Here is a 24,745-nt window from a genome sequence, read left to right on the forward strand (position 1 = left end):
GCGTTCCTGCAGAGCCCACCGGCTAGAAGAGGTAGTAGGAATTTCTGGAAGCGAAGCTTAATATTTAACGATCCGCAGGTTCAAAACAGCCGGCAATCCATTACTCTGCAGCGGTAAGAGCATCACAGGCAGAGGCTGACATAAAAGCACTGTCAGTCCCGCGTGTCATCTTTCCATTTTTCGCCTCATGTCGCGATCGCCCTTGCCCATTCAATTAGCAGAACTGCACAAACTTCAAAGAGTTGTCACGTGCGACTCAAAAGCGGCCAGGTCCGCCCACAGCACAGCGTCCGCCGAAGGCACCCTACACTAAGAGCAATCCATGCACGCGTGCAGCAGCGCTATCCAGTCATGGCGCTGCCTAAGATCAAAGAAAGTTATCAGCGAACCTCACGACATAATAAAAATATAAATGCAGGGTGGTAAATTTTGGGTAAATTTTGGAGTGGTGTACAAGTCCATCATGAGCAAATCCTCATCTGAGAGGAGGCATACTGCATATTTACTACGTATTATAATAAGTTGAGATGATAAACATGTTTATAAGTGTCCTTTAAGTCCTGGCGTTGCCCTGGCGCATGCGTAAATGCGGATGTAAACAGGACTACTGACAGAGTTAAAAACGCTTACAACGTATAAAGCATTTTGTTTTTGCAAAGAGCAGAGCACAGTTAATACTGTGCAGAAAAGGCGGTGGTGACTTAAACAAGATACGACCGTTACTACGCATCATTAAAAAACATCTTTAGTGTGAAGAGCTGTATGCGCGATAAATGCCTGATTCGTTGCGTAGAAGTAATTTACTTGCACGTGTTCCAGAAATGCCGGGGACTAAAGATATTCGCATGCTCGTACCTCTTGCTTCACAACAAAATACTGCTATTAGTGTGCTAAGTCAAATGTTTGTTCGAAGTCTACATTGCATAACATGACAAATCAGTTCTTCGGAAACCCGCAATGTGGAGAGAGGTTTATGAAAGAAAAAAGCGCAGGGAAATTTGTCTTCAAAGGGAGTATTCGCTGAAGCTTCATGCTACAGTCGCGTGGATGACACTTTACCCTTTGATCTAGACTGCCTACAGTGAGTGCACAAACCTTAAACAGAGCTGATGTTTGGGCCATGGTTTGGGCTAGTTGGCTACTGAGCACCATATGCTAATATGTCACGCCCGATAGTTCAAAATAAGACGTTATTATCAGCATCGATTCAAATGCCAACAGCGGCTTTTGGTACAGGCACCGAAGCCTAGCCATAAGCAACGGTCACCAAGTATTCGCGAGTACTGCCTCACTGCCAATAATGCGGCAGCGTCCCTATTTCGTTATCTGGGCTCGTGATTGCGGTTCACGCTTGCGCGAGCGGCGTTTATTAGTGACGATATTTATTTCCATTCTTCTTGACATGAAGACACTGAAATGAAAAGAGGAATTTCAATTGTGGAAAATAAGGAGGTGTGAATCGCGTGTCAAGCCCCTGAAATCTTCATATTATATTGATGTCCTCCGCCTGATAACTGGCGCCGACCAACATCGCGATGCACTTGGTGCACATTGTACACATTTGTGCACAACCATCGCGATGCACCGATGAGCGTCACTCGCCCACACGTATGAGATATACCTATAATAACGCATATATGCGCATATATAAGCGCATATAGTGCGTATGTGTGACATTCCTTCGCATTTAGGGCGTCATGACCCGTGCCGCCAAAGGTCGGCACTACCGTACATGAACACATGTATTTCTTAAAATAAGCGCCTTTGTGCACAACCTGGTACTGTGACCGCCTCAGTTATAAAAGTTGCGACGAGGCACGGTCGCGTTCGTGTCACCGGACGCTACCAGCAGCGTATCCTTCGGCAGTTGCATTGGCGAGTTCAACTTGAGCGGAAATTCTTCGGGGGAGCAATACGTTGAGCATATTGCGTCATGCTACGCAGCGAACAAGCTTAAGGAAGACGCCGAAAACAGGAGAGCGTTGCCGAGCTGCAGTGGAGAAGCAACCCTCGTTAAGCCTCATGGACCGCCGAACTTGGAGTAACACGTGCAGCAAGTCAGCGTCTACGCCGTGAACAAACATGTCAGTGCAAAGCCATCAGAACTGTAGTCGAAGTAAGTCTTCTCGAATAGGGGCCAGCGAGACTCCGAATCTGTGGCCAGCTACGTGACTGCTTTACGGAAGGTAGCCAAAAACTGCGGTTTCGGGAAACGCAGCTGCCTCCTGAAGAAATGCTGCATGACCGAATGGTCGTTGAAATCGCTGACGGCGCAGTTCAGCAACGACTGTTGGAGAAAGAATGCTTGGAGTTCAAGCAGACATCGGCACAAACGGCGGAAGCAACTGCGAGGGAGAAACAATCGATGAGCAAGCACAAGCAAGATGTTCTAGAAATGACGGCAAAAGTGGAAAGACGACCAAAGCAAGTGTAGCAAAAAGCGCCAGGACTTTCTTCAGAGAGGCTTTGTTTTCGGCGCTTGGAGAAAAAAGAAAGTATATCGCAATAAGGTTTCATCTGTTCCAGGACAGCGCATCTACATATATAATCAAGGGGGGTGCGAACAAGGAAAAGCGAGAAAGCGCAGCACCATCAAGACGAGGCACCACACGTGTGGTATAGCATACAGAGTATGCTGGCGGTGCTAAAGACAGAGTTCCCATTAACTGTAACCCTGTTTCAGGTACTATTACCTCGAATTGGTTAAAACTAAGTTCTGATGTGTCGTATTATTTACTTGCACTAATATTCCAACAGTCGACACTGCTTTAATTCCTGATGATTGCAAATGCGCACATGTCATCCAACTATCGTAGAATCCAACTTAGTCTAGTGTGCAGTAAACTTATGGAACGCATTATCTTCACACACATTACGGATCACCTAAACGTAAATAACTTATCATTAAATACACAGCATGAGTTGAAAAAATTATGTGGCGTGTTAATTCCAAATCGTTATACCAATATGCATGAATACACACACAAACATTTTAAATGCGAAGCCTTTCATAGCGAACATTTGCCACTTTGACAGTATCTATCTATCTATCTATCTATCTATCTATCTATCTATCTGTCTGTCTATCTGTCTGTCTATCTGTCAAGCTGCCTACGTCTTGGCGCTCTCATGGTCGTTTCGTTAACTCGGTATGTACCAAAATTGGCATAGCATGACAAATATGTATGACGAACATAAATGATAGGTCATGACATGAATGTTATGGCATGCGTGTCATGTAGGTCATGAAACAGCCGCCCAAAATAACAATGACCCAACGAAAAAATATTAACACTCAAAAATCACTGAAATGAATTCGGACGTGGGTACTAAGCGAAGGAAGTACTAAAGGATGATCATAGAAGTCATAGTGATGAGCATGACTCCACAAAAATGACAATGACTCCGCAAAAAAAAAACATTAACACTCAAAAACCCCTGAAACGGTTTCTGACTTGGGTACCAAGTGAAGGAAACACTAAAGGATGATGGTAGAAGTCATAGTCATGAGCATGACTTATCAAAAATGACAATGACTCCGCGAAAAACATTAACACTCAAAATCCACTGAAATGGTTTCTGACTTGGGTGCTAAGTGAAGGAAACACTAAAGGATGATGGTAGAAGTCATAGTCATGAGCATGACTTATCAAAAATGACAATGACTCCGCGAAAAACATTAACACTCAAAATCCACTGAAATGGTTTCTGACTTGGGTGCTAAGTGAAGGAAACACTAAAGGATGATGGTAGAAGTCATAGTCATGAGCATGACTTATCAAAAATGACAATGACTCCGCGAAAAACATTAACACTCAAAATCCACTGAAATGGTTTCTGACTTGGGTGCTAAGTGAAGGAAACACTAAAGGATGATGGTAGAAGTCATAGTCATGAGCATGACTTATCAAAAATGACAATGACTCCGCGAAAAACATTAACACTCAAAATCCACTGAAATGGTTTCTGACTTGGGTGCTAAGTGAAGGAAACACTAAAGGATGATGGTAGAAGTCATAGTCATGAGCATGACTTATCAAAAATGACAATGACTCCGCGAAAAACATTAACACTCAAATCCACTGAAATGGTTTCTGACTTGGGTGCTAAGTGAAGGAAACACTAAAGGATGATGGTAGAAGTCATAGTCATGAGCATGACTTATCAAAATGACAATGACTCCGCGAAAAACATTAACACTCAAAATCCACTGAAATGGTTTCTGACTTGGGTGCTAAGTGAAGGAAACACTAAAGGATGATGGTAGAAGTCATAGTCATGAGCATGACTTATCAAAAATGACAATGACTCCGCGAAAACATTAACACTCAAAATCCACTGAAATGGTTTCTGACTTGGGTGCTAAGTGAAGGAAACACTAAAGGATGATGGTAGAAGTCATAGTCATGAGCATGACTTATCAAAAATGACAATGACTCCGCGAAAAACATTAACACTCAAAATCCACTGAAATAGGTTTCTGACTTGGGTGCTAAGTGAAGGAAACACTAAAGGATGACTGGTAGAAGTCATAGTCATGAGCATGACTTATCAAAAATGACAATGACTCCGCGAAAAACATTAACACTCAAAATCCACTGAAATAGTTTCTGACTTGGGTGCTAAGTGAAGGAAACACTAAAGGATGACGGTAGAAGTCATAGTCATGAGCATGACTTATCAAAAATGACAATGACTCCGCGAAAAACATTAACACTCAAAATCCACTGAAATGGTTTCTGACTTGGGTGCTAAGTGAAGGAAACACCAAAGAATGATGGAAGCAGTCATAGTCATGAGCATGACTTATCAAAAATGACAATGACTCCGCGAAAAACATTAACACTCAAAATCCACTGAAATGGTTTCTGACTTGGGTGCTAAGTGAAGGAAACACCAAACAATGATGGAAGCAGTCATAGGCATGAGCATGACTCAGCAAAAATGACAATGACTCAGCGAAAAAAATTGACCCTCAGAAACCAATGGAATGGGTTCGTATGTGGTACTAAGTGAAAGAAAAGACTAAAGGTTGATGGTAGAAGTCATAGCCATGAGCATGACTAAGGCTTTCGCCTTAAGGTCTACAGGCTTAGCTATAAAGAGACTCCTGAGAACTCATGACATGAATGTTATGACATGCGTGTCATGTAGGTCAGTGAACAGCCGCCTACGTCTTGGTGCTCTCACGGTCGTTTCGTTAACTTGGTAGAGTAGCCGTACACTGCTTCGCATAACATCGATTCCCACAGGGCGTGGGATCTGCCGTATTCTTTTTTCTACTTTTCTACTCATGCAATTTTTATCGACATCTCAAAAGCACGCGTCGCCCACAAACGATTAATGCAGAGAATTCGTTCATTTAGGTGAAGTTCTAACATGAATTCTTGAATTTAAAAGCTTTTGTAAAACTTTGTCACCCCTGATTAGTTTTGCCAACACTAATTGTGGGCAGGTAGCGTAATTCTTACCGTTGAACTGGGTTATTCGAAGAGGCGGACATTAGTAGCACGAGAAATCAAAACACATATTCAACTAATTAACAAAAAAATGACTACTGAACCTCTTAGTTAATTACTTTACGACAAATATTGCAATTTACGAATTGTAGCCGGTGAGTTGGCAAGACGCATCCACTTGAAATGAATTTCCAGGTTGACACCAGTTTCGAGATATTATTTCCCAAGTGTGGGACGAAATACATGGGCGTTCCAGTTACTTTTGTGCTTCATTGTATAAAACAGCATTTTGGTAAAAAATTAAGTGGAGCAGTGCATTTTTACGGCGAGGTTGAGCGCATATCTCCAAACTGGTGTCATTTTGGAAATTCATTCCAAGTCGATACGCCTGACAAGCTCACCGGCCACAATTGTAAATTGCAATATGTGTCGTAAAGTAATTAACTAAGAAGTTAATTAGTGAAATTTTGGTAATTAGTTGAATATGTGTTTCGATTTCTCATGCTACTAATGTCCGCCTCATCGAATAACCCAGCTCAATGATAAGAATTATGCTACCTGCCACAAGCAATTTCTAAAAATTCCGAAAACCTAAAAATGAACACCCTGTATAGTACAGAACGTACTAACCGAGAATACTGCAGTAATAAGATATTCTCAGGGCACAATCTGGGATTTTGATTCTAATTCATTTCAGAGCACATTGAAAGTGTTTCTTAGCACCGCATTTTAGTACGGGGTACTCTAATTGATTCATGAATAAAGGGTTTGCCTTTCTCTGTCTGGCAACATCGTATGCCTATTTCTGTCCCGTTATGACTCTGCGTTATCTTTTTTTTTTTTTTTTGCACTTTGTCACAATGTAGTTTCTTTGCTTTGCTGTGCTGTGCTTTGCTGTGCTTCGCTTTGCTTTGCTTTGCTTGCTGTATTTATCTCACGTACAGTGAGTGGGTTATGAGGGGCGCCGCACAGCAGGGCTCCGGATTAACTTTGACCACTTGCTGGCACCTTAACGTGAACTTAAACCTGAGAATACGAGCGTTTTTGCATTCCGGCTTCAACGGCACTCAGCTGCCGCCGCCGCCGCGAATCAAACCCGGGACCTCGTGCTTATAGTCACTTATGTATAATAACTTAGTCGGTCTTTCAATAATTCACACACACACAAGTGCGTGCGTGCGTGCGTGAGTGTGTGTGTGTGTGTGTGTGTGTGTGTGTGTGTGTGTGTGTGTGTGTGTGTGTGTGTGTGTGTGTGTGTGTGTGTGTGTGTGTGTGTGTGTGTGTGTGGTGTGTGTGTGTGTGTGTGTGTGTGTGTGTGTGTGTGTGTGTGTGTGTGTGTGTGTGTGTGTGTGTGTGTGTGTGTGTGTGTGTGTGTGTGTGTGTGTGTGTGTGTGTGTGTGTGTGTGTGTGTGTGTGTGTGTGTGTGTGTGTGTGTGTGTGTGTGTGTGGTGTGTGTGTGTGTGTGTGTGTGTGTGTGTGTGTGTGTGTGTGTGTGTGTGTGTGTGTGTGTGTGGTGTGTGTGTGTGTGTGTGTGTGTGTGTGTGTGTGTGTGTGTGTGTGTGTGTGTGTGTGTGTGTGTGTGTGTGTGTGTGTGTGTGTGTGTGTGTGTGTGTGTGTGTGTGTGTGTGTGTGTGTGTGTGTGTGTGTGTGTGTGTGTGTGTGTGTGTGTGTGTTGTGTGTGTGTGTGTGTGTGTGTGTGTGTGTGTGTGTGTGTGTGTGTGTGTGTGTGTGTGTGTGTGTGTGTGTGTGTGTGTGTGTGTGTGTGTGTGTGTGTGTGTGTGTGTGTGTGTGTGTGTGTGTGTGTGTGTGTGTGTGTGTGTGTGTGTGTGTGTGTGTGTGTGTTTGTGTGTGTGTTAGTATAGGATGCAACGTAGCACAACTAAGAATCTAGTATACATATATTCTGCGAAAAAAAGGAAAAATACAACGACTTTGTTTTTTGTGAAAAAATGATAATCTATTTTACAAAAATTGAATGCTTGAAATTGAAAGATATCTAACACTGAAGAAGATTGTTTAAGAGAAATCGATAGGTAATTACAAAATGATATGCTAGAAAAGTAGGCCAGCTGAACAGTTTGCTCTTCACTCCTTTCCGTTCATGCACTGCCTCTCTTGTCGTCTTCCTCTGTGCCGTGCGTCACACATATTTTAACGCGATAGCGTTAAGGGCCCCGTGTCGCAGGAAATCCGGTTTCGGCGTCCGCCGCCGGTGGCGTTGTCCGTTAGAGACATCATCCCGAACCACAACCAAGAAGGCCCTCCGCGTGGCGCATAGGCGTTACTGAACTAATTCAATTTCTCAAAGTAAAATGCGTAATAAAATTCGTAAAGCCTCTGCCTTAACGGTGGTACGAGCCATTGCTCTACCATGCACAGCCGCCGGGATCGGCCCACCATTGTTTTCTATCGGTCCCCGTGTCGCAGAAAACCCGGTGTTTGTGTCGGCATCAACGGAGCCCGATAACGCTATCGATTTCCACTCTTAAAGGCGAAGCTTAAGCGTCCTCCAGGTGTTTTGCACGTGAACCTCGATTTCAAGCAGGGTGGCTAGTTCAATGTGTGCGCCTTCGGCGCCAATAATCGCACTGCTCAGGTGCTCACCACTTCGGTGCCCTCTAAGGAGAGCTCAGATGGTCTGGAAGCGTAATTCATCAAGTAGGGTTGCGCGGAAAGCGCCACAGAAGAGGCCTAAGCAGAGTCGTCATATAGTTGCCTTAACCTTGAAGAATAAGGTACGCGTGACCTTCTCGAGAGTGACCTGCTGGCGCCAAACTAGCATATCTGTACGAGCTCACGTGGAATAGAGGAAGCGAATGGGAAAGGAGGAAGCAAGGACAGGCATGTCGAGAGGACAGGCGTGCGCCATGTTCGCGCACGCGTCCAGAACACGATCAGTGCGAGCCACGCATACAACGAGAAACACAGCGCGTACGCTCGTCAAACCAGGCACCAGGTGCGGCATGGCAGCCTTCCGGAACTGCTCCTTGAGGCAGCCGCGCAGAGACAGGTAGCCGTCGGTGGTGGTGTAATCCCAGCTCGAGGTCTTGACCACCTCGTTATGCGGCCCGAAGAAGGAAGCTGCGAAGCGAAGGAAGGAATGGGCGAAACGTGAACGAGCATCCGAATGCAGCGGAAGCGCCGACCGGCACCACGTCCGCTCTTGCCACTACCGTTCCACCACTCCCATCTTCGTGCGTCACGAGATATTTCTGACGACAAACAAGCAATATCTTTGCTAGGAATAGCGGGGCTCGCAATAGCCCCGCTAGTTCCTAGCAAAGAAACACCGGAGGGCTCTTTGTTGTGAGCATATGAAGACGGGAACGGCGGACGTTTCGTTCGAACGGAAAGACACTTCCTTTCACTTTTTTTCTTTTTCAAGTATAAAGTTCAGAGAGTTTCGTAAGGCAGACAAGAAAAATGACTGAGACGGATGTTTGCTATAGGCAGTAGCATGTAGGCCTAAAAAAATTAAGAAAACAGGCTTTTACGTTACAGCCAAATATATGAAATAAAAGTATGTTATTAAGTAAAACAGAAGAAAGGTCTTCATGAACTAATGTTTGCTCTAGAAGAATTTTCAGATGCTGTCTCTTCTACGTAAAAGTGAGTAAAAAAAAAAGAAAGAAAGTAGACATCTTCCTGCGACGTCATCCGGCCTTTACAAAATGTCTTGAAGGGATAAAGGAGAGCAGCACATTGGCCCGGGATTGTCACGTTCACGGGAGTTTTCATTCTTTACAGTAATCACTCGCCTTGTCTTTGATCAGCAAATAGAACGTTCAATCAGACCGTTGGAAAGAGCACAACATTACGCCGTCTGCGTTATTATTGCTCCATGCTTTACATTACAATGAGTTAAATAACAGACAAAGCCTCTGACAGCCAAACTGCTGTCATATCTGCTTAATATCACCGGACTATAGCCAAGTCTTCTTCGAAATCATTTCTGAGCGTACACACGCAGTTACAGTGAACAGTCAAGCTTTTTAGGAGGATTTCACGAGCAATCAAGAACTCCGGCTGGGTCATGTGCCGAGACGAATTCTTTCTCAGGCTCAACGAGTTCTCTCCAAAGCCCGGAAACGCTCTGATATAAGCGCGAAGTTTCAATCCTTGTAGCTTTTAATATATTTTTTTTCTTTCGTAGTCTTGTCACGAGCACGCTCCAGTTAACTTGTACATCTCAAAAGCTTTCCCTTGCAATGAGTGAGGTGCCGGCCGATTAGTTCCAGGTGTCCTCTATGAGAGACAGTTACTGCGCTACACATTACTCAACTTTCTTCTCCCCAAACAAGAATCTATACAGGCAACGTGCCACAAACGAATCTTACCTTCTCTTTCAAGCATACTGTACAAGCCTTCCATGATACGCCGGCCGCTCCGAGGGAAGTAGAGTGGCCTGCGCGGAAGCCCACCGGTCAGGGAGCAATGCTTCAGGACGCGTCGCATACCGCAAGAATGTAAGCTCAAGTCACCCAAGCGCAACTGATTATTTGGAGTTCTATGACGAGTTTAAAAACGCAAAGAGCAATGGCTGTATGCGATTCCCGACTTTGTTTGTTTGTTTCCACTTATTTAACCTCATTTATGAAGTGTCCGATAGAGCACAAAAATCAATTAGAAGCGCGAGTAAGACACAGCGTCACACGGCGCAAACAAATCAAGGGCCTTAATCTACCGGTGTTACAATAATAAAATTTGTTGGTCGAATAAAATACTCGAACTATTTTTCAATCTAAAAGCTTCTTTTTTTCTTAACGGAGACAGATGGAGACTGCATAGGGAAGCTTCATGTAACCTTTGATGCGTCAGGGCGATTGTTCAGAACGGAAAGGCTGAGGTATTAGACAAGTTATAACTGGAAAAAAAAAACGTCGCCTGATCTGTTGTGATCATGTGATAACAGTAACGAAACAACAAAAAAACAGTACTGTACACCGTCTGTGCCAAAACAGTTTCTCTGTTTTTCTCTGTGGTTGAAATGGGCATCAGGCATTGGGGCTGCGCTGCTGTTGCCCCACTGGTCTGCTTTGTAGTCCCAGTTTCGGTTTCAGAGAGCAACGAGACGGGAGAAGAGGGATTGTAAACAAAGTGGGCACGTGATCGCAAAAAGCCATGACGTATGCTCTGACGCGCAGCCAGCGTGCGAGCTTCGTTTTGCTAGTTCGTCTGCTACGCCTGCACGTGATTTGCCATGTCCTCGCTATCCTCGCCATCATCGTCGTCGTCGCCCTCGTTTTCGTCGTCCAGCGGCGATGATTTCCTGCATGTGGAAGTCGCCGCCGTATCAGACGTGGCCCATCATTTTCAATTTGACCCACTAGAGAGCAGCGACTCGGATATTGCGGCCGGCGACGGGGAGGACGAACCTGAACAAAACCCTAGCATCGGCCACGTTCAATGGTAAGACACAACGAATTGGCGTTGAACGTTGTGGCCTGCACGGTATTTAACAGTAGAGCAGCAACAGCAACAACAGAGGAGAAGAGCACATGTAAGCAGCATGGCAGACAACGAAAATTCGTGACGTCTGGAAAGTCCAGGGGTAACACAACCCATAGACAATGTGACACCGTGTAAACTAATATTGTTGCCCTATGCACAGCTTTCCCGATGATGTTGAGGACAAACTATCAAATCAGAGAGGTGTGAAAAATGCCAACAGCGCCTCAAGGGTCCATGCCCAATCCATCGACGGTGGCGGTGAGCTGCACCTGTTATCACATACATTATGTAGATTGTTTAGTTTGTAACATCCCAGTGTAAGGCAAACTTATGGTCGATATTCTTAGGCGGGACTAGTTAAAATATTTGAGAAAAAGAACATCCCTCTAGTGATGACATCACGGTGTGATACGGCTAGAAAATAGACCCTTCTTTAAAGCAAATTTTGATAAAAAACTTGCAGGCAGCCTAAAAGCCAGACAGTTAACTAAGTCGACCGCAAATTATCTTGTAGAAAATTGCTTCATTGATCCAACAGGGGGGATCCAGTAACTCGTCTCTGAAGAAAACAACGCTTCCTGCTAGAGAATCTTTGGAAATTTGCAAAAAATGCAGGTTAAAGAACCTGACAAAATCTAAATCATATGCATCTTATGCTTACCCTTGCGGCAATTAAAAAAAAGCATCCTTGTTGCGGACGTCAAGACCACAGCCTAACAATAACCTTCTGCTGCCAACAGCACATACCAATAATAATATGAACATTAATTTTTCTTCAATTACATTATGAATTACAATTACACTAGAATTTCAAGAAGTAATACTTACTCATGTATTTAAGCGAAAGCTAAAATTGTTTTTATTCAGTAATTAACAGCTGCGTCACATTAACTTTGTTAGCAGTGTGTGTTTCATGATGATTTTTATGCTAACCATTGAAATTTGTGATGCTGATCTTGTAAATGCTAACATATGGATTTTATTCTTTGTATTTGTTCGCTATAATTTTTTACTGAGGTGATATAGAAGGTTCCGCCTGCGGTTTGTAACCTTGTAACCTCCATCGCATATTCTCCAGTGTATTATTGTTGCATTTGTAATTAGGATTTATTTATTTATTTATTTATTTATTTATTTATTTATTTATTTATTTATTTATTTATTTATTTATTTATTTATTTATTAAATACACCACATATCACTCTGCCCTGCATAATCATTTTATGTAAACATAATAGGCGTTATGCGCGAGATACATTCGTTGTCAAGTAAGTCGAATAATCAAACAATCTGCCAGAACAGAAACGCCACAATATACGACACGCAAACTGCGCTCATCTTGTCACCTGTCTAGTTATGGTGCCCGGCAGTTTTATGAAAGTGTCTAGCGTAAGTATGGCCCAAGTGCAACGCAAAAGCTCCGAGGTTAGTAATATGCTTTCTGTCGCCGTCTTGCGCCGCTCGGCCTATTTTGCAGCTACTTTGCTCGCCTAATAATCATCATATTGAAACTGAAAGTACACGGAAATGTTGCTTTTGGAGTCACAGAAACTGAACACGCAAAAGACGACCATGTCAAACGTTTCGGAAAACTTTCCCTATTAAATTTTTTTTTCCTCGGAAGTAGACAAACATTGCAAAGTTGACATTTGACATACATTGCACAAGCAGCACACGCTGTGATCAGCGAGGGAGAAAAGTAAAATCTGTCAGACTAATAATGATGTCTACACAAGCCCCACTGGCTGCTTCGCATTACGCTGCGCAACGTTTTCGCAATATTTTACACAACATTAGGGCCTAAAACATGACTTCTTCTTACCGAATTACTTCTTTTATTGCAAAAAAAAAAAAAAAAAGCCGAGGTCAACTAAGCACTCATTACGAGTTGTGAATGCGTAAGCATTAATGTCCATTTGAACGCCGTTCAGCGGTCCTTCGAGTTTTGCGCTGCAAGTAACGTTTCAGAGTTTTGTTGCAGGGTATGTTATCGAGTTTTGGCGATTAAATTGGTGGGAGTTATTTATTTTGTACAGTTTCTACGTTAGCATGCTGGCTGTAGGCCGGAATCATTTGGACGATATTGCTGAAAGATCAAAGACGGTGTAACGCCACCGACGTCCTGCGCGACGAGAGACCGAGGAAGCAGCAGCGGCCACCAAGCCAAGGCGCGCGCAGCAGCCAGTGGGGGTGAGAGAGAGATACGGACCGCGCGCGTCACGAGACTCCCTCGCCGACGACAACCCGTCACGGCGCACGGCGTCGCGTAGCCGTATCTGCTCCGTCGAGGCGCGCTGGTTACGTGGCGTCGCGGCGATGCCCTCTCCCCTCACGCAACACCTGGCGAGCTATAGAGCCAGCAGGTGTTCCGTTTCACCCGCTGTGCTCCATCGAGGCACGCACGTGGCATGGCGTCACACCCAATGGGAATTTAGACGCCGTTTCCCCTACTACAGACGCCGGCTTTTTCGCTCAATGGGCCATTTCATGCTTTCGTATCAATAACGCTACTAATTGCACGAGATGAACTCTCACAACCCTGTCTCAGGCTCACCTTCATTTTTCGCAGCAAGCGTCTATATGCTTTTTCTTTATCGTGTCGCCCTACATGTGTGGTCTTTCACGCTATTTTCTCGGAATTCTCATAGATAATATAGCGATTACTAGATTTTGTAAGGTGTTTAGAGCGCTTTTCAGACAATAATCATCATCCAGCACAAAGCACGCAAGATTTGGCGAAGCACGCAATAGTGTTTAGTCAGTCTGAAGAGATGTAGGAAAATTATCGAGGCAAATAACTTCGCGCTAACACAGACCGAGACCTTAAGTCCGTAAACTCACTCAGAATCAGACCATCCCGTGAGTCTAAGTCCGAGTGAGGGCATGACTGAGTAGAATTTTGGTGAGTCTGAATCAGAGTAAAGAAGCCCGCGAATACACGCAAAATTGCCGCGCGACTGGCCGTTCGAGGCACTTTGCGTGTATTTGGGGGCAAGTTTCACGCTCGGAAAAACACTTTTATGCAGCACGCATTGAGCAACAAAAAGCTGTATCGGGAGTTTCTCATGTTGCTCAACAATTTTATCATTGATACTTCTCATGTAATTATAATAACTGAGAAGTTGATTAATTAATTAAAGCTAATTAACTATTAGGATGAATGCAAACAATTATCCGAGTATAATATCTCCAAGTGACGGAAAACAACATTATCTTGGTTCTATCCAGCGACGTAGTATTTCCATATTGTTAAAGTTTGGCCCAAGTTAACTGAAACACCCTGTATATATATATATATATATATATATATATATATATATATATATATATATATAATTATGAAAAGAGAGTACGACATACGCAGTATTTGCACAGTATATTTTGCTAACGATTCGGCTGGTCCACCAGCCGAAACGTTAGCAAGATATACTGTGCAAATACTGCGTATGTCGTACTCTCTTTTCGTCATTATACTACCGGGGCCAGCGTGAGTTCCTTACGCACAACTATATATATATATATATATATATATATATATATATATATATATTATTTGTGGGCTCTTCGTAACATGCAGCGCTGCAACGCTGTACAAGCATCCCCTTACAACCACGTCCTCTATGCGCTGTACTTGTTTGGTATGTTCAAGCCTGCTTGGGGCCCATTTAATAGAGTAATCAACAGTAGGGAAAAGTTGCATTCGTCAAAAATGCGAACGATGTAATTTTGCGAGTACTATATGTTATACCGCATTACACCTACCTAAACAAGTAATGTGAACATGTAAGATATTTAATGAAGAAAACACAAAATTCCAACTGAAACGTAAAACGTGACTGAGCAGCAATGCCCATGTCTGGGGTGACATACCTATTCTATACCAAATGTTTTCTTTTTCTCGCTTCGTCAATGGTTTACGCCTATTGTGAATGGTACATGATACGAAAAGAATAGAACCGAACGATAGGGATCTTTACGTTATACCGGCCCAGGCGCTGCACACATTCCACATGCAGTGCACATACAATCGGTGACGTCTGCTGCCAGCCGCAAGTAGACTTAGAAGCAATAATTCTGCTGTTTGAAAGTAAATGCCTCACATACATATCCCAGACATATTCATATCTAGCCTCGCGGCAGGACAATCAACACTGACTGTAGCGTGTGTTCTGTCACGCGTAAAGATAGCTTCTCTGCATAATGATACTTCTGGAGGCCGTGCACGCTTTACAGGCAAAGATGTCACCCGACTCGCCGGTTGGGCGCACTCCTCCTTGAGGGGATTCCTTTGAAACTCGATGGGAACTTGCTGGGAAACTTGCTGGGAAGGATGCCACGGTTGCAAACATAAGCCATGCCTTGTCGTATTGATGGGACAACCGAACACAAAATCAGGGTCGAATTGATAAAGTGTTTCGTTCGTAAGCAGTATTTATTGATCAGCAGCCTCTGATAATAATATGTTATCATGATCGGACAATGCATGTTCTCAAGAACCGCTTCAAAGTATGAACTGCAATGTATATTGGGACCCAGGTTCAGTCGTTCCCAGTGCGCAAAAAGGCTGACGTAAGATAATGTGTCACTTCACTAGCTTTTTTTCTTCTTTTTTCTTTTTTTCAACGCGGGAAAAGCCCACAACGAGAGAGGCGTTGCACAAAAAGTTTAATTTAGTGTTTCAGACGATGGTCTAAAACTTCTATATAAGCATAGCCGAATAAGTCAATATTCAAAAGGATGGTCAATTCTAGCCAATTCATTAGATAGGATACTAAATATATATTGACGTAGCATTGACTTTGCAAGGTTATTGCGAACATCATCTCATAAGCTTTATCCCCGCAAATGCGATTGATGGATACTTATTTTTTTTTTTCTTTTTGATATCGTGGCTAACGTTAGCTCGGACCGTCTGCATATTTACGCAGTAGCTGTCAACAGGGTGCGCTTTGAGAGTCATAGCCCTGCCATCGAGTTATCCGGCTCGCATGTGTTTTGTGGGGCTACGTTTTGTATTACGCACAACACCGACATGACTGTCCTGGTTTAGAAAAAAAAGAATTAATTATCTTTAATTTAGTGTGGTATGAGCTATCTTCTTTTTCCGCCGTTAAAGGGGGACCCAGAATTAACCTCCGATTTTCCATGCGTTTCTGGGTGAAATGGCAGCAAATTAAGGCTCAGCAATTAAGTTCTGCCTTAGTTTCAGAACATTTTCTTTGTATTTGCGCTGGTGCATGCCTTTCACTCTAAGCTGTCGCCAGGAAGGAAGACTTACGAATGATAGGTGTTGTACTTGACGTCTTCCATAAACAATGACGGAGGTATGTCTGAAAAAAAAAAAGCACGAAAGAAAGGAAAAAAACTACATACTTGGGAAGGCACTCTTCGTCTAAACATTTAGCAGCATAGCTTACACAGCGTATTTTCGAAGTGGTTGTAAGTAGCAGCCGTGTCAAAGATCGAGCCGTGCCATCTGAAAAAGTATGAAAAAGCTTTTGTGTAAAGCGACGAGCCACTCAATCTCGTAAAAAGCCATTTCTACAAAGAGTTCATCAAACTGACCGAAACTGAGGACCCAGGCTGCCGTAGTAGCTCCAGTAGTTCTTGAGGAAGATGTTCAGTGTTTGAACATAGTCGGTAAGAACATTCGACGGGTCGACGTCAGGCACCTGTCAGGATTGGGAGTGAAGACGTCGAAGAAATAAAGCTCCCAGATACTTGAAAGCAAAGTTTTCTGTGAGTGTACTTTACCCCATGGTAGTGTCTCTCGCGAACTTCTGAGTCGCCGATAAAGTGGCTGCTAAAGGACTGGACCTTCAAGTCACGTAGCTGTGGAAATAAGTTTTTTTAAAAAAAGGTACTTTAAGACTGACAGGAAACATCTGATAAGTTACATGATAAGTTGAATGAAAAAGCAGAAAACACAACCAGAAATCATCATTCATATATATAACACTATATTTTGTGAACTTGTTCCCAGCAAGCAAACGAACACTTCAGTGACAACGAAAGCGGTGAGCACAGTCGGCAGTGGTCGAATCCGACTTTACAGTAAGAGTCGGTCCGGTTTTTGTACACGCGTCACCGTAAACTCTATACCAATCGCTAGTGATCACGTAGATTCAAGAATGCACAACATTGTTCGCGTCACAATCTGATTAAACACGCGTTCTTATCATCGAATTAGCGACAACATTCACAAAGTTTCAGACAGGGAAAGCGTGTCATGCGCGAGAGCGCTAACCTGTTAACAGCGACAGTTTCATAAAGCGGTCATCAAGAAAAAAAAAAGTGAAACAAAGCGTGGCAAAATTACAAAATGTAAAGTTATCTCCACCATAACTTTTCTTCGTCTGCTCTTTTTTCCCTCAAGTTATAATTGCTGAAAACATGAGTCAGGCTAAGCTTGAATACGCAGCTTCTATATCAGGCATTTTCCAGTGCTCTTATTACTTCACTTCAGAACAATGCTTCTAGGTTTATTGCTCACTACAACCGCACAGCGAGCGATAAGCCCACGAAAGGGCATTAGAACTAGCTGCCTTCATTTTGTCCTACAACAAACTTGGCGGCTCTGTGCATGGTTCCTGCTGTGAGCTGTTGCCCTCACCCTGCCGCATGTCTTCACGCACTGCCCGTGATATAATATATATATATATATATATATATATATATATATATATATATATGACCTCATTATCAATCACAGTATGAGCCATTACAGTCTAGTGTCGCCAAAACTTTCTTAAGCGTGTTGCTGAAGCGAGACAAAAAAGGTAAATTTTAGATAAAACTGTCAAATTAATTTCAAATAACGTAGGTGTTTTCGAACAATTTAATGTCATCTAGTATGCAATGTAATGTCATCTAATAGTACTCCGACGGCAGCACTCCCCTAGATCGTCGAAGCCATTGTTAAACTGTCAATCCAAGCACTCCAAAGTAGTAAAAAACGGAATTGCCATGTCGTGCCTAAAGTCTTCTCTCACCAGATCATGCATGCACAAAATGAGCGCCAGCTTTAAAGCACAGGTCCGGCGCCTATTAGAAGCAGGTTATCTTAGCGTGGCAGTGGCCACCTGTAGCTGAACGCCTAACGAAGTAGATTTCGCGGGGGATGGACATGATTGCAGAAAGCAGTAATAGCAAGAAAAGAGTCGTGGCTGTTCCTTACATTCATTCAGTATCGCACAGGCTTAAGAAAGTTGCAAGTAGATATGGTGTTAATGTTGTTTTTACTACTCCCAATAAGCTAGGTAAGATATGCTCTGCCGTGCAGAGAAAAAAGGAACAGGTGAAAGGGCAAAAAAAGAACAGATATTTGTCCAGTGAAGCACATCAAGAGCAACAATTTTACTCACTGTCGTATGGGTGTGGTACACAAAGTTCCCTTTAGCTGTGGTCATTTCTACGTAGGGCAAACAGGGCGGTGTATCAATCGGAGGCTAATGAAACATAAAAGGTCTTTAACCGGTGGATCGCCTTGCAATCTTTCCTTGCATTGCCAAGACTGCTAAGGTTGTAACTGCACGCCTCAGTTCGATGAATGCGCGATATTGTACAGGCATGAGAATGAAAAAATTAAATTGTGGGGTTTTACGTGCCAAAACCATGATCTGATTATGAGGCACGCCGTAGTGGGAGACTCCGGAAATTTGGACCACCTGGGGTTCTTTAACGTGCACCTAAATATAAGTGCACGGGTGTTTCTCTCATTTCGCCCCCATCGAAATGCGGCCACCATGGCCGGGATTCGATCCCGCGACCTCGTGCTCAGCAGCCCAACACCATAGCCCCTCAGCAACCACGGCGGGTAGGCATAAGAATGAAGATACGAGTCTAATGGTCGAGGCTTGGCATATCAATAATGGCGGAAGTGCGTGCGTGAGTCAGCTTTCGATTACCTTACATAAGGAAGAGATCAAATGCCTCAACAGTTGACCGGCACGTAGACCGGCACGTGTACCCGATTGACACGTGGTGCTACCATGTCAGAGCATGCGCAGATGAGTTTTGTGACTTTTATTTTTTCGCCCTAGTGCTGCCTTCAATTCATAGTCGGCGTTCGTGTTGTCCACGTCTCTTCTCTTGTGTCCGTGTCTGCACGCCTTACCTTTTTTTGCATTATGATTCCTTACCAACTAGCTAAGCTTTCTGTCGTTCTAATAACCTAGTTTTCCGAGCACGAAAATGCATCTAACCTACGTCATCGCTAAATTTTTCTGGTTCTAAACGTTCGTGATAAACAAAGTTTATCACGAACGTAGCCCTTCCCCCCCTTCCCCGTAGCCAGGGGGGGGGAGGGCTCAGTTACAACCCCCCCCCCCCTCTTTCCGAGGTGCTTCTTTCAACTTCACTTCAAAAAAAGTACGCGGTACCTCCCTGAATGTAAATGTCCAAGATACGTGTAGCATTATATGGTGGCCAGCGTGGTGCGGAATGCGTGGTAATGGTGTGTGTGTGTGTGTGTGTGTGGGGGGGGGGGGGGGGGGGGGGGGGTTTATGCTGATGTAGTACGCATTATTTATTTATATATGCGTGAGGAGTACGAGCAGAGAGATGCACATATTTACATTGCCCAACATATACACCCCCCCCCCCCCCTTTTAATCGTTCAGCAGTCGAGATAAGCAAGAAACGCTTAGAGTATTAATGCGAAAAAAAAAAGCGTACCTTGCACTGGGGACGCAATGCTAAAGAGACAGCGGAGCTGATGGGCACCTAGCTAGTCCTGGCTTTTGGGCTAGGCTAAGCACTACCTAGTCATCCCCAGCATTTTCCGGAATTTACTGATTATTGATCAATTATTGATTAGCTATTGATTGACTATCGATTGGCTATAGATGACTGACTAAGGTTAAGTAGTCCGAACCATGCTTGCTAGACTTAGCCAGGCTCAGCTTCGCTAGTTCACATGAGTATGTGTCATTGCGCTTGGACCCTTTCTGCACACCCGCCAGGATCGGCCCACATTTTCTGTTCGCGGTTGACACATTACGCCTGGCTTAAACAGCTCCGCTGTTAAAAAAAAAGCAGGAAAGACATTTATATGACCGGATCCGTTATAACTGGCATGTGCAATTATACACGGCAGATATAGAGGTTTTAAGGAAGATAGAGAGAGAGATTCAACTTTTATTGGTACCAGCAATTCACGAGGGCGGACGCAGCCTCCCTCCGCCTAGCAGACGGCCGAGATTCCCTGGGTCTCAGCGGCTGCCTCGGCTAGCTGGACGGCCCAGACCTGTTCTTGCTGGTCTTAACTGAGCAGCAGGTCTCCCACTGCTGTCGGTTTTGAATTTTGCGGCCCTCGAAAGCAGCCGCCTTCGGGCATGCCCATAGAATATGTGGCAGATCCGCCCTACCTTTACATAATTTGCATTGATCGTTGTATTGCCCTGGATAGAATCTGCTGCAGGCCACCTGGTTTGGATAAATGTTTGTTTGCAGGAGGCGCCAGGCCACCGCCTGTTTCCTGGTTAGCGCGGGATGAGCTGGTGGGTACCGGGCCCTTCCCAGCCGATAGTCATCGGTTATTTCTTTGTAGCTGACCATGCGGTCTCCTCTCGTTCCCGGCTGGGCGGGCTCACTTGCTCGGCGAGTAAGTCCTCGAGCTACGTTGTGAGCCGCCTCGTTGCCGGGGAGACAGGAGTGCGCGGGTGCCCAAATAATTTGGATCGTCCCGCGGTGACGGTCGCTGTTATTGTTTAGAATTTTGAGCACCTCTGGAAATATTAAGGAGATGTAGGCAAAATGCTAGAACGATAAGCATGTATAGCATACCTGATCAGCTCAAGCAGGCTAGGTGACTATTTGTCAGCGCCCCGTTTCAAAAGGGATGCCAAGAAATCATCTTCGTCATCATCGTCATATTCGTCATCATCTGCCATACACCTCTCCGGGAATCCGATATTCCGCAAACGGCATTACGTTTATGGACAAGCTAAAATTCTCTATTGGCACCTTTTTAAGCTACGGATAGATGCATTACATACGTAATTAGGGTAGTTTGCGAGCGGTAAAAATCAGCAGGTTTCTTTCTCAATTTCCAAGGTCGCTAGGTCGCTAACACGGTGCCCCATAGTGCAGTAACTATAGTTCATTACGTAAATGCCTAGCGTTGAAGGTAGCGGTGCGCACAAGATGAAGCTCACGAGGCAACAGTAAAAGTAACAAGACACTGTAACTAACCTTGGCGATAATCGCTTGCCTCTGGCTCTGTCCGAAGCGGCTGGAGTTACGCACAGTTCGAAAGAGGTGCTTCTTGAGGAGCTCCATGGTCCTGTTGATCTGCGGGGACAGAAGTCTGAGAGGAGTCCACATAGCTACTTGCGGCCCCCAGGGCTCACCGTGTGGAAGTTGTCCTTCTTCTCGAACGAGTCCACCTGCAGTTGAAGAAGCGGCAGCTTGTAGACGGCCTCGAGCAGGCGCAGGCAGAAGCGCCAGCGCTTGGCCGGCGTGCGCGTCGGTATCTCGCGCGCGAACTGCAGGTGCGCCAGGTCGCGGCCGTCGTTGTGCGGTAGCAGCGGAGACAGGGCCAGCACCGCACGGAAGCCGATGTAGTTCAGCAGGACATTCCTACAAGAACAAAGCAGAAAGGGGCTCGGGTGCGAACATTGGGCGCACATCTCTGCGCAAGCATGATGGTGACGGGGCTCGCATTCACGAAGAAAGTTTTTACGCTACAGCTGCTCGTAAGACAAGATGCCAGAGAATCGTGATGTTGCACCGTATTTGCGCAGATGGCTGGCCAGTGGCAAGCAGCTCTTACTAGCCGAAAGCTTTGCGAATTAGGCCCCAGTTTTGTAGGCTTTATCGGTCGCAGGAAAATGGAGACTTCAATTGAGCAACAGCGTGCGAGCAAGGGGAGTCTAAGCCGGGTGCCAACGTTTCGACAAGGGAACTTGAGCTGACGAAGACTTGTCGAAACGTTGGCTTCGAGGTGAGGATTCCCTCGTTCGATGAAGTGCCAAATGTAAGTGGTACTTAGAACACTTCTGCACCGCAAGCAACATGCGTGTTTAAACATACATGTTTAATTGTTTAGCAAATTCGTTCTATCCGCAATGGAGGAAGGTTCATTAAACGAAATGATTATCATCTATCCGACAGTAGCACAAAGTTACCAGAAAAACCCACGTAAAAAATCGCGTAAAGAAAGCTCCAAATTTGAAGGGAAAGAAATGGTCTGGTGTATGACAATTAGTCTCTTCCATGTGTTGTCGTTTGTGCGCCGAACAAAGTGAATAAATCAAATTATATTATACGGTGTTACGTCCCAAAGATTTAATGTAGCTGTGGTGGACGCCATGGTGGAGAGTTACCACCTGGGGGCCGGAGCTCTTTCACGTGCACCAAAGACTCGATGAGTACTTTTGCAGTCCGTCCGCGTCGGAATCCGACCGCTGCAGCCGGGAATTGAACTTGTTAGCTCGTGTTCAGAAACAAAACACCAACGCAAACCTCCGCAAACATCAAAGCTGCGATTGTTTGCTGACATGTTTCTGGTATATTCGCTCCGGTAGCGCTACAAAAAAATAGTTGCGTGAAAGACTATCATGGAAGAATAAGGCTATTATTTCGCACCCGAAAGATCCCTAAAATAATTTCCACTTGGTTGCATTCTCGATAACGCCACACTGCCATTGCAGAATCGTAAGCTGTGTTACGGCAATTTCACAATTTGATTGCCTGCGTCTTTAGGCAGCATCTGCCCTACAGACCAGCCGCGGTGGCTCAGAGAGTACGAGGTGGTAGGTTCTATTCCCGAACACGGCGACGCATTTCCCTGAGGGCGGAGTGCGAAAAGGCTCGTGGACTTAGCTTTGATAACAAGAGCCTGCGCAAATGTCACTGGGCAAAGACGGAATGTTAGTGAGCGGTGTAACGCGATCTAATAAAGAACTTAAATGATGGTTCTTACTTCTCAAAGGCGATCGTGATATTCTGCACGTCCTCCAAAAACGTTGCGGTAGGGATGACAAACTCCACTTCCGAATCCAAGACCGTAATTCCATCAACCAACGTGCTTAGAAACGATCCAACGTCAAACTGCGAGAGAAAACACGATAGCTGCATCTAAGCGGAAACAGTCCCGGTATAGAAACGCAACAAAAGCAGACCTCTCTCCGTTTGTCGAGATGCGGAAGAGACTTGCGGTGATGCTCTCTGGTGTAGTCAGTAAGCCGGCGACTCTTCTCCGCCATCTGCGGTCATTGTAACGGCACCGCCTAAATCGTCAGCCGGAGGAAAGCCACGAGAGAGCGGACGTACCTTGTACACTTCTTGGTCTACGTCGAGGACCGGCTCGGCAAGCGCCTGTATATTTTTGTCGCTGTTCACGAGCGACATAGCCTTCGTCACCAGCTTTTGGTACGTCACTACAACGTCGCCTGCGACGTAGGCGTCTTCTGGAATCACCGCCTTGGGCTCTCGAAACTAATAGAGAAAAAGCATGGGCAGAACTCTCGTACCCTCTTCAAGGCTCGCTTACGCTCAAAGAATCCGCGAGCGCGCGTCGTGTTTTTGTCAGATGACACGTACCACAAACACCCATCCCGACCCAGTGGTGGAGTCGGTCTCAAGAGATGGAGCGAAGAACGGGTGCACCGCCAGCTTGCGGGCAGCAAATGCGATGACCTCGGGAACTTCCACGTCCATCGGTTCTTCGTCGTAAGGCCAGTCCGTAAGCCGAACGTCATCCAACGCTGCTTGCAATGCCATGGCTGGATTTCTCATAAGAAAACCTTGAAGCAGAAAAATTAATTTTCTAGTCATAAGTCTACTAGGAGCAAACTAGGAGACGTTGATTACACTTATGCACAGAAGTTTGCTTTGCATAGAAGTTTGCTTCGGCTGGCACTCCAGTTTGCCAGCAATGCTTCCCCAAGACGAAAGCAAATAACCTTATTCCCGCAGAATTTGTGCTCGTTAAGTTACCAGGAGGAAGGAACAGCAGAACCCGCTTTAGTGACATGGACGTACAGCTTCGAGTCATTGGCTTTTCTTTTATGCCTATAGCTCCTGTTTGTCTTACTTTCCATTGCTTCTGTATTGCGCATAGTTCCAGTTTGTTTTATCTTGCCTACAGGTTATGCTTTGCCATAATCATTATCAGTACAGCTAAGTTCCCTGCAGGATACAGGCATCTCGCAGCAATTTATAATTACTTATGTCCAACGTGTTATACTAAATAGCCTTTCCTTGAGATTTTATCTACTGTCTTGGCGATAATTATGTTACTATAAGAAAGTCAAATATTCATTTTGTGATTTCAAACGCCGCCGTGCATACAACTGGCACGTATTTTCGAGCAACGTAGAACCGCGAGCTCTGTACTGCGCCCATTCGGTCCTACTCTTTCGGCACTTACTTTTATCGCTACAGCCTTGAAATATCTTGACAACGTTGTGAAGAAGAGGGTCTGTGTACGTGGCGTGGTCGAGAGCATTTTCTGCAAAGCAGAAGTTATGAAGCGGGTAGCAATAAAAAAGTGCCAAAATGACTTCTATTTAGAAGCCTGTGTCACTTTACCATAGATGAACTCCATCGTTTTCTGTTCAGTGACCTGCACCACAAGATCATCCACAGAAACTTTCTTCCTGTTCGGTGGGTACGGGTGGCTACGGACCCAGCCACTGCACGCGAACTCGTAGAAATTTGTGCAGGGCTTCTGGGTCAGGTCTGTAAAGGCACGCAGTCGCCCACCTGGATGCCAGGAAAAGTGGATCGCAAATAATTACGTCTTTATGTTCATTCGCAACACAAAACTTCTTTTACATAGTTGCATTAAAAATACATTGTAATGGCGCAAAAAGGCCCCTATTTGTACA

General features: G+C 44.7%; 1 protein-coding gene across 1 annotated transcript in view; it reads right to left on the minus strand.

Moving 5' to 3' along the window:
• The window catches only part of LOC119458950 (neprilysin-21), a 38,096-nt gene extending 13,696 nt beyond the window's left edge, over positions 1–24,400 (minus strand). The window contains exons 1-13 of the mRNA XM_037720809.2: positions 24,286–24,400; positions 23,457–23,659; positions 23,187–23,351; positions 23,036–23,119; positions 22,837–22,964; positions 21,263–21,491; positions 21,105–21,203; positions 16,665–16,742; positions 16,476–16,582; positions 16,328–16,386; positions 16,189–16,240; positions 9,797–9,864; positions 8,395–8,540 (exon numbers count right to left, since the gene is read on the minus strand). Coding sequence (XP_037576737.1) covers positions 8,395–8,540; positions 9,797–9,864; positions 16,189–16,240; positions 16,328–16,386; positions 16,476–16,582; positions 16,665–16,742; positions 21,105–21,203; positions 21,263–21,491; positions 22,837–22,964; positions 23,036–23,119; positions 23,187–23,351; positions 23,457–23,651 — 1,410 coding nt within the window. The 5' untranslated portion in view covers positions 23,652–23,659; positions 24,286–24,400. The remainder of the gene's footprint in view (positions 1–8,394; positions 8,541–9,796; positions 9,865–16,188; positions 16,241–16,327; positions 16,387–16,475; positions 16,583–16,664; positions 16,743–21,104; positions 21,204–21,262; positions 21,492–22,836; positions 22,965–23,035; positions 23,120–23,186; positions 23,352–23,456; positions 23,660–24,285) is intronic.
• Positions 24,401–24,745: the final 345 nt, after the last annotated feature.

Source organism: Dermacentor silvarum, chromosome 1 (assembly GCF_013339745.2).
Source record: "Dermacentor silvarum isolate Dsil-2018 chromosome 1, BIME_Dsil_1.4, whole genome shotgun sequence".
NCBI lineage: Eukaryota > Metazoa > Arthropoda > Arachnida > Ixodida > Ixodidae > Dermacentor > Dermacentor silvarum.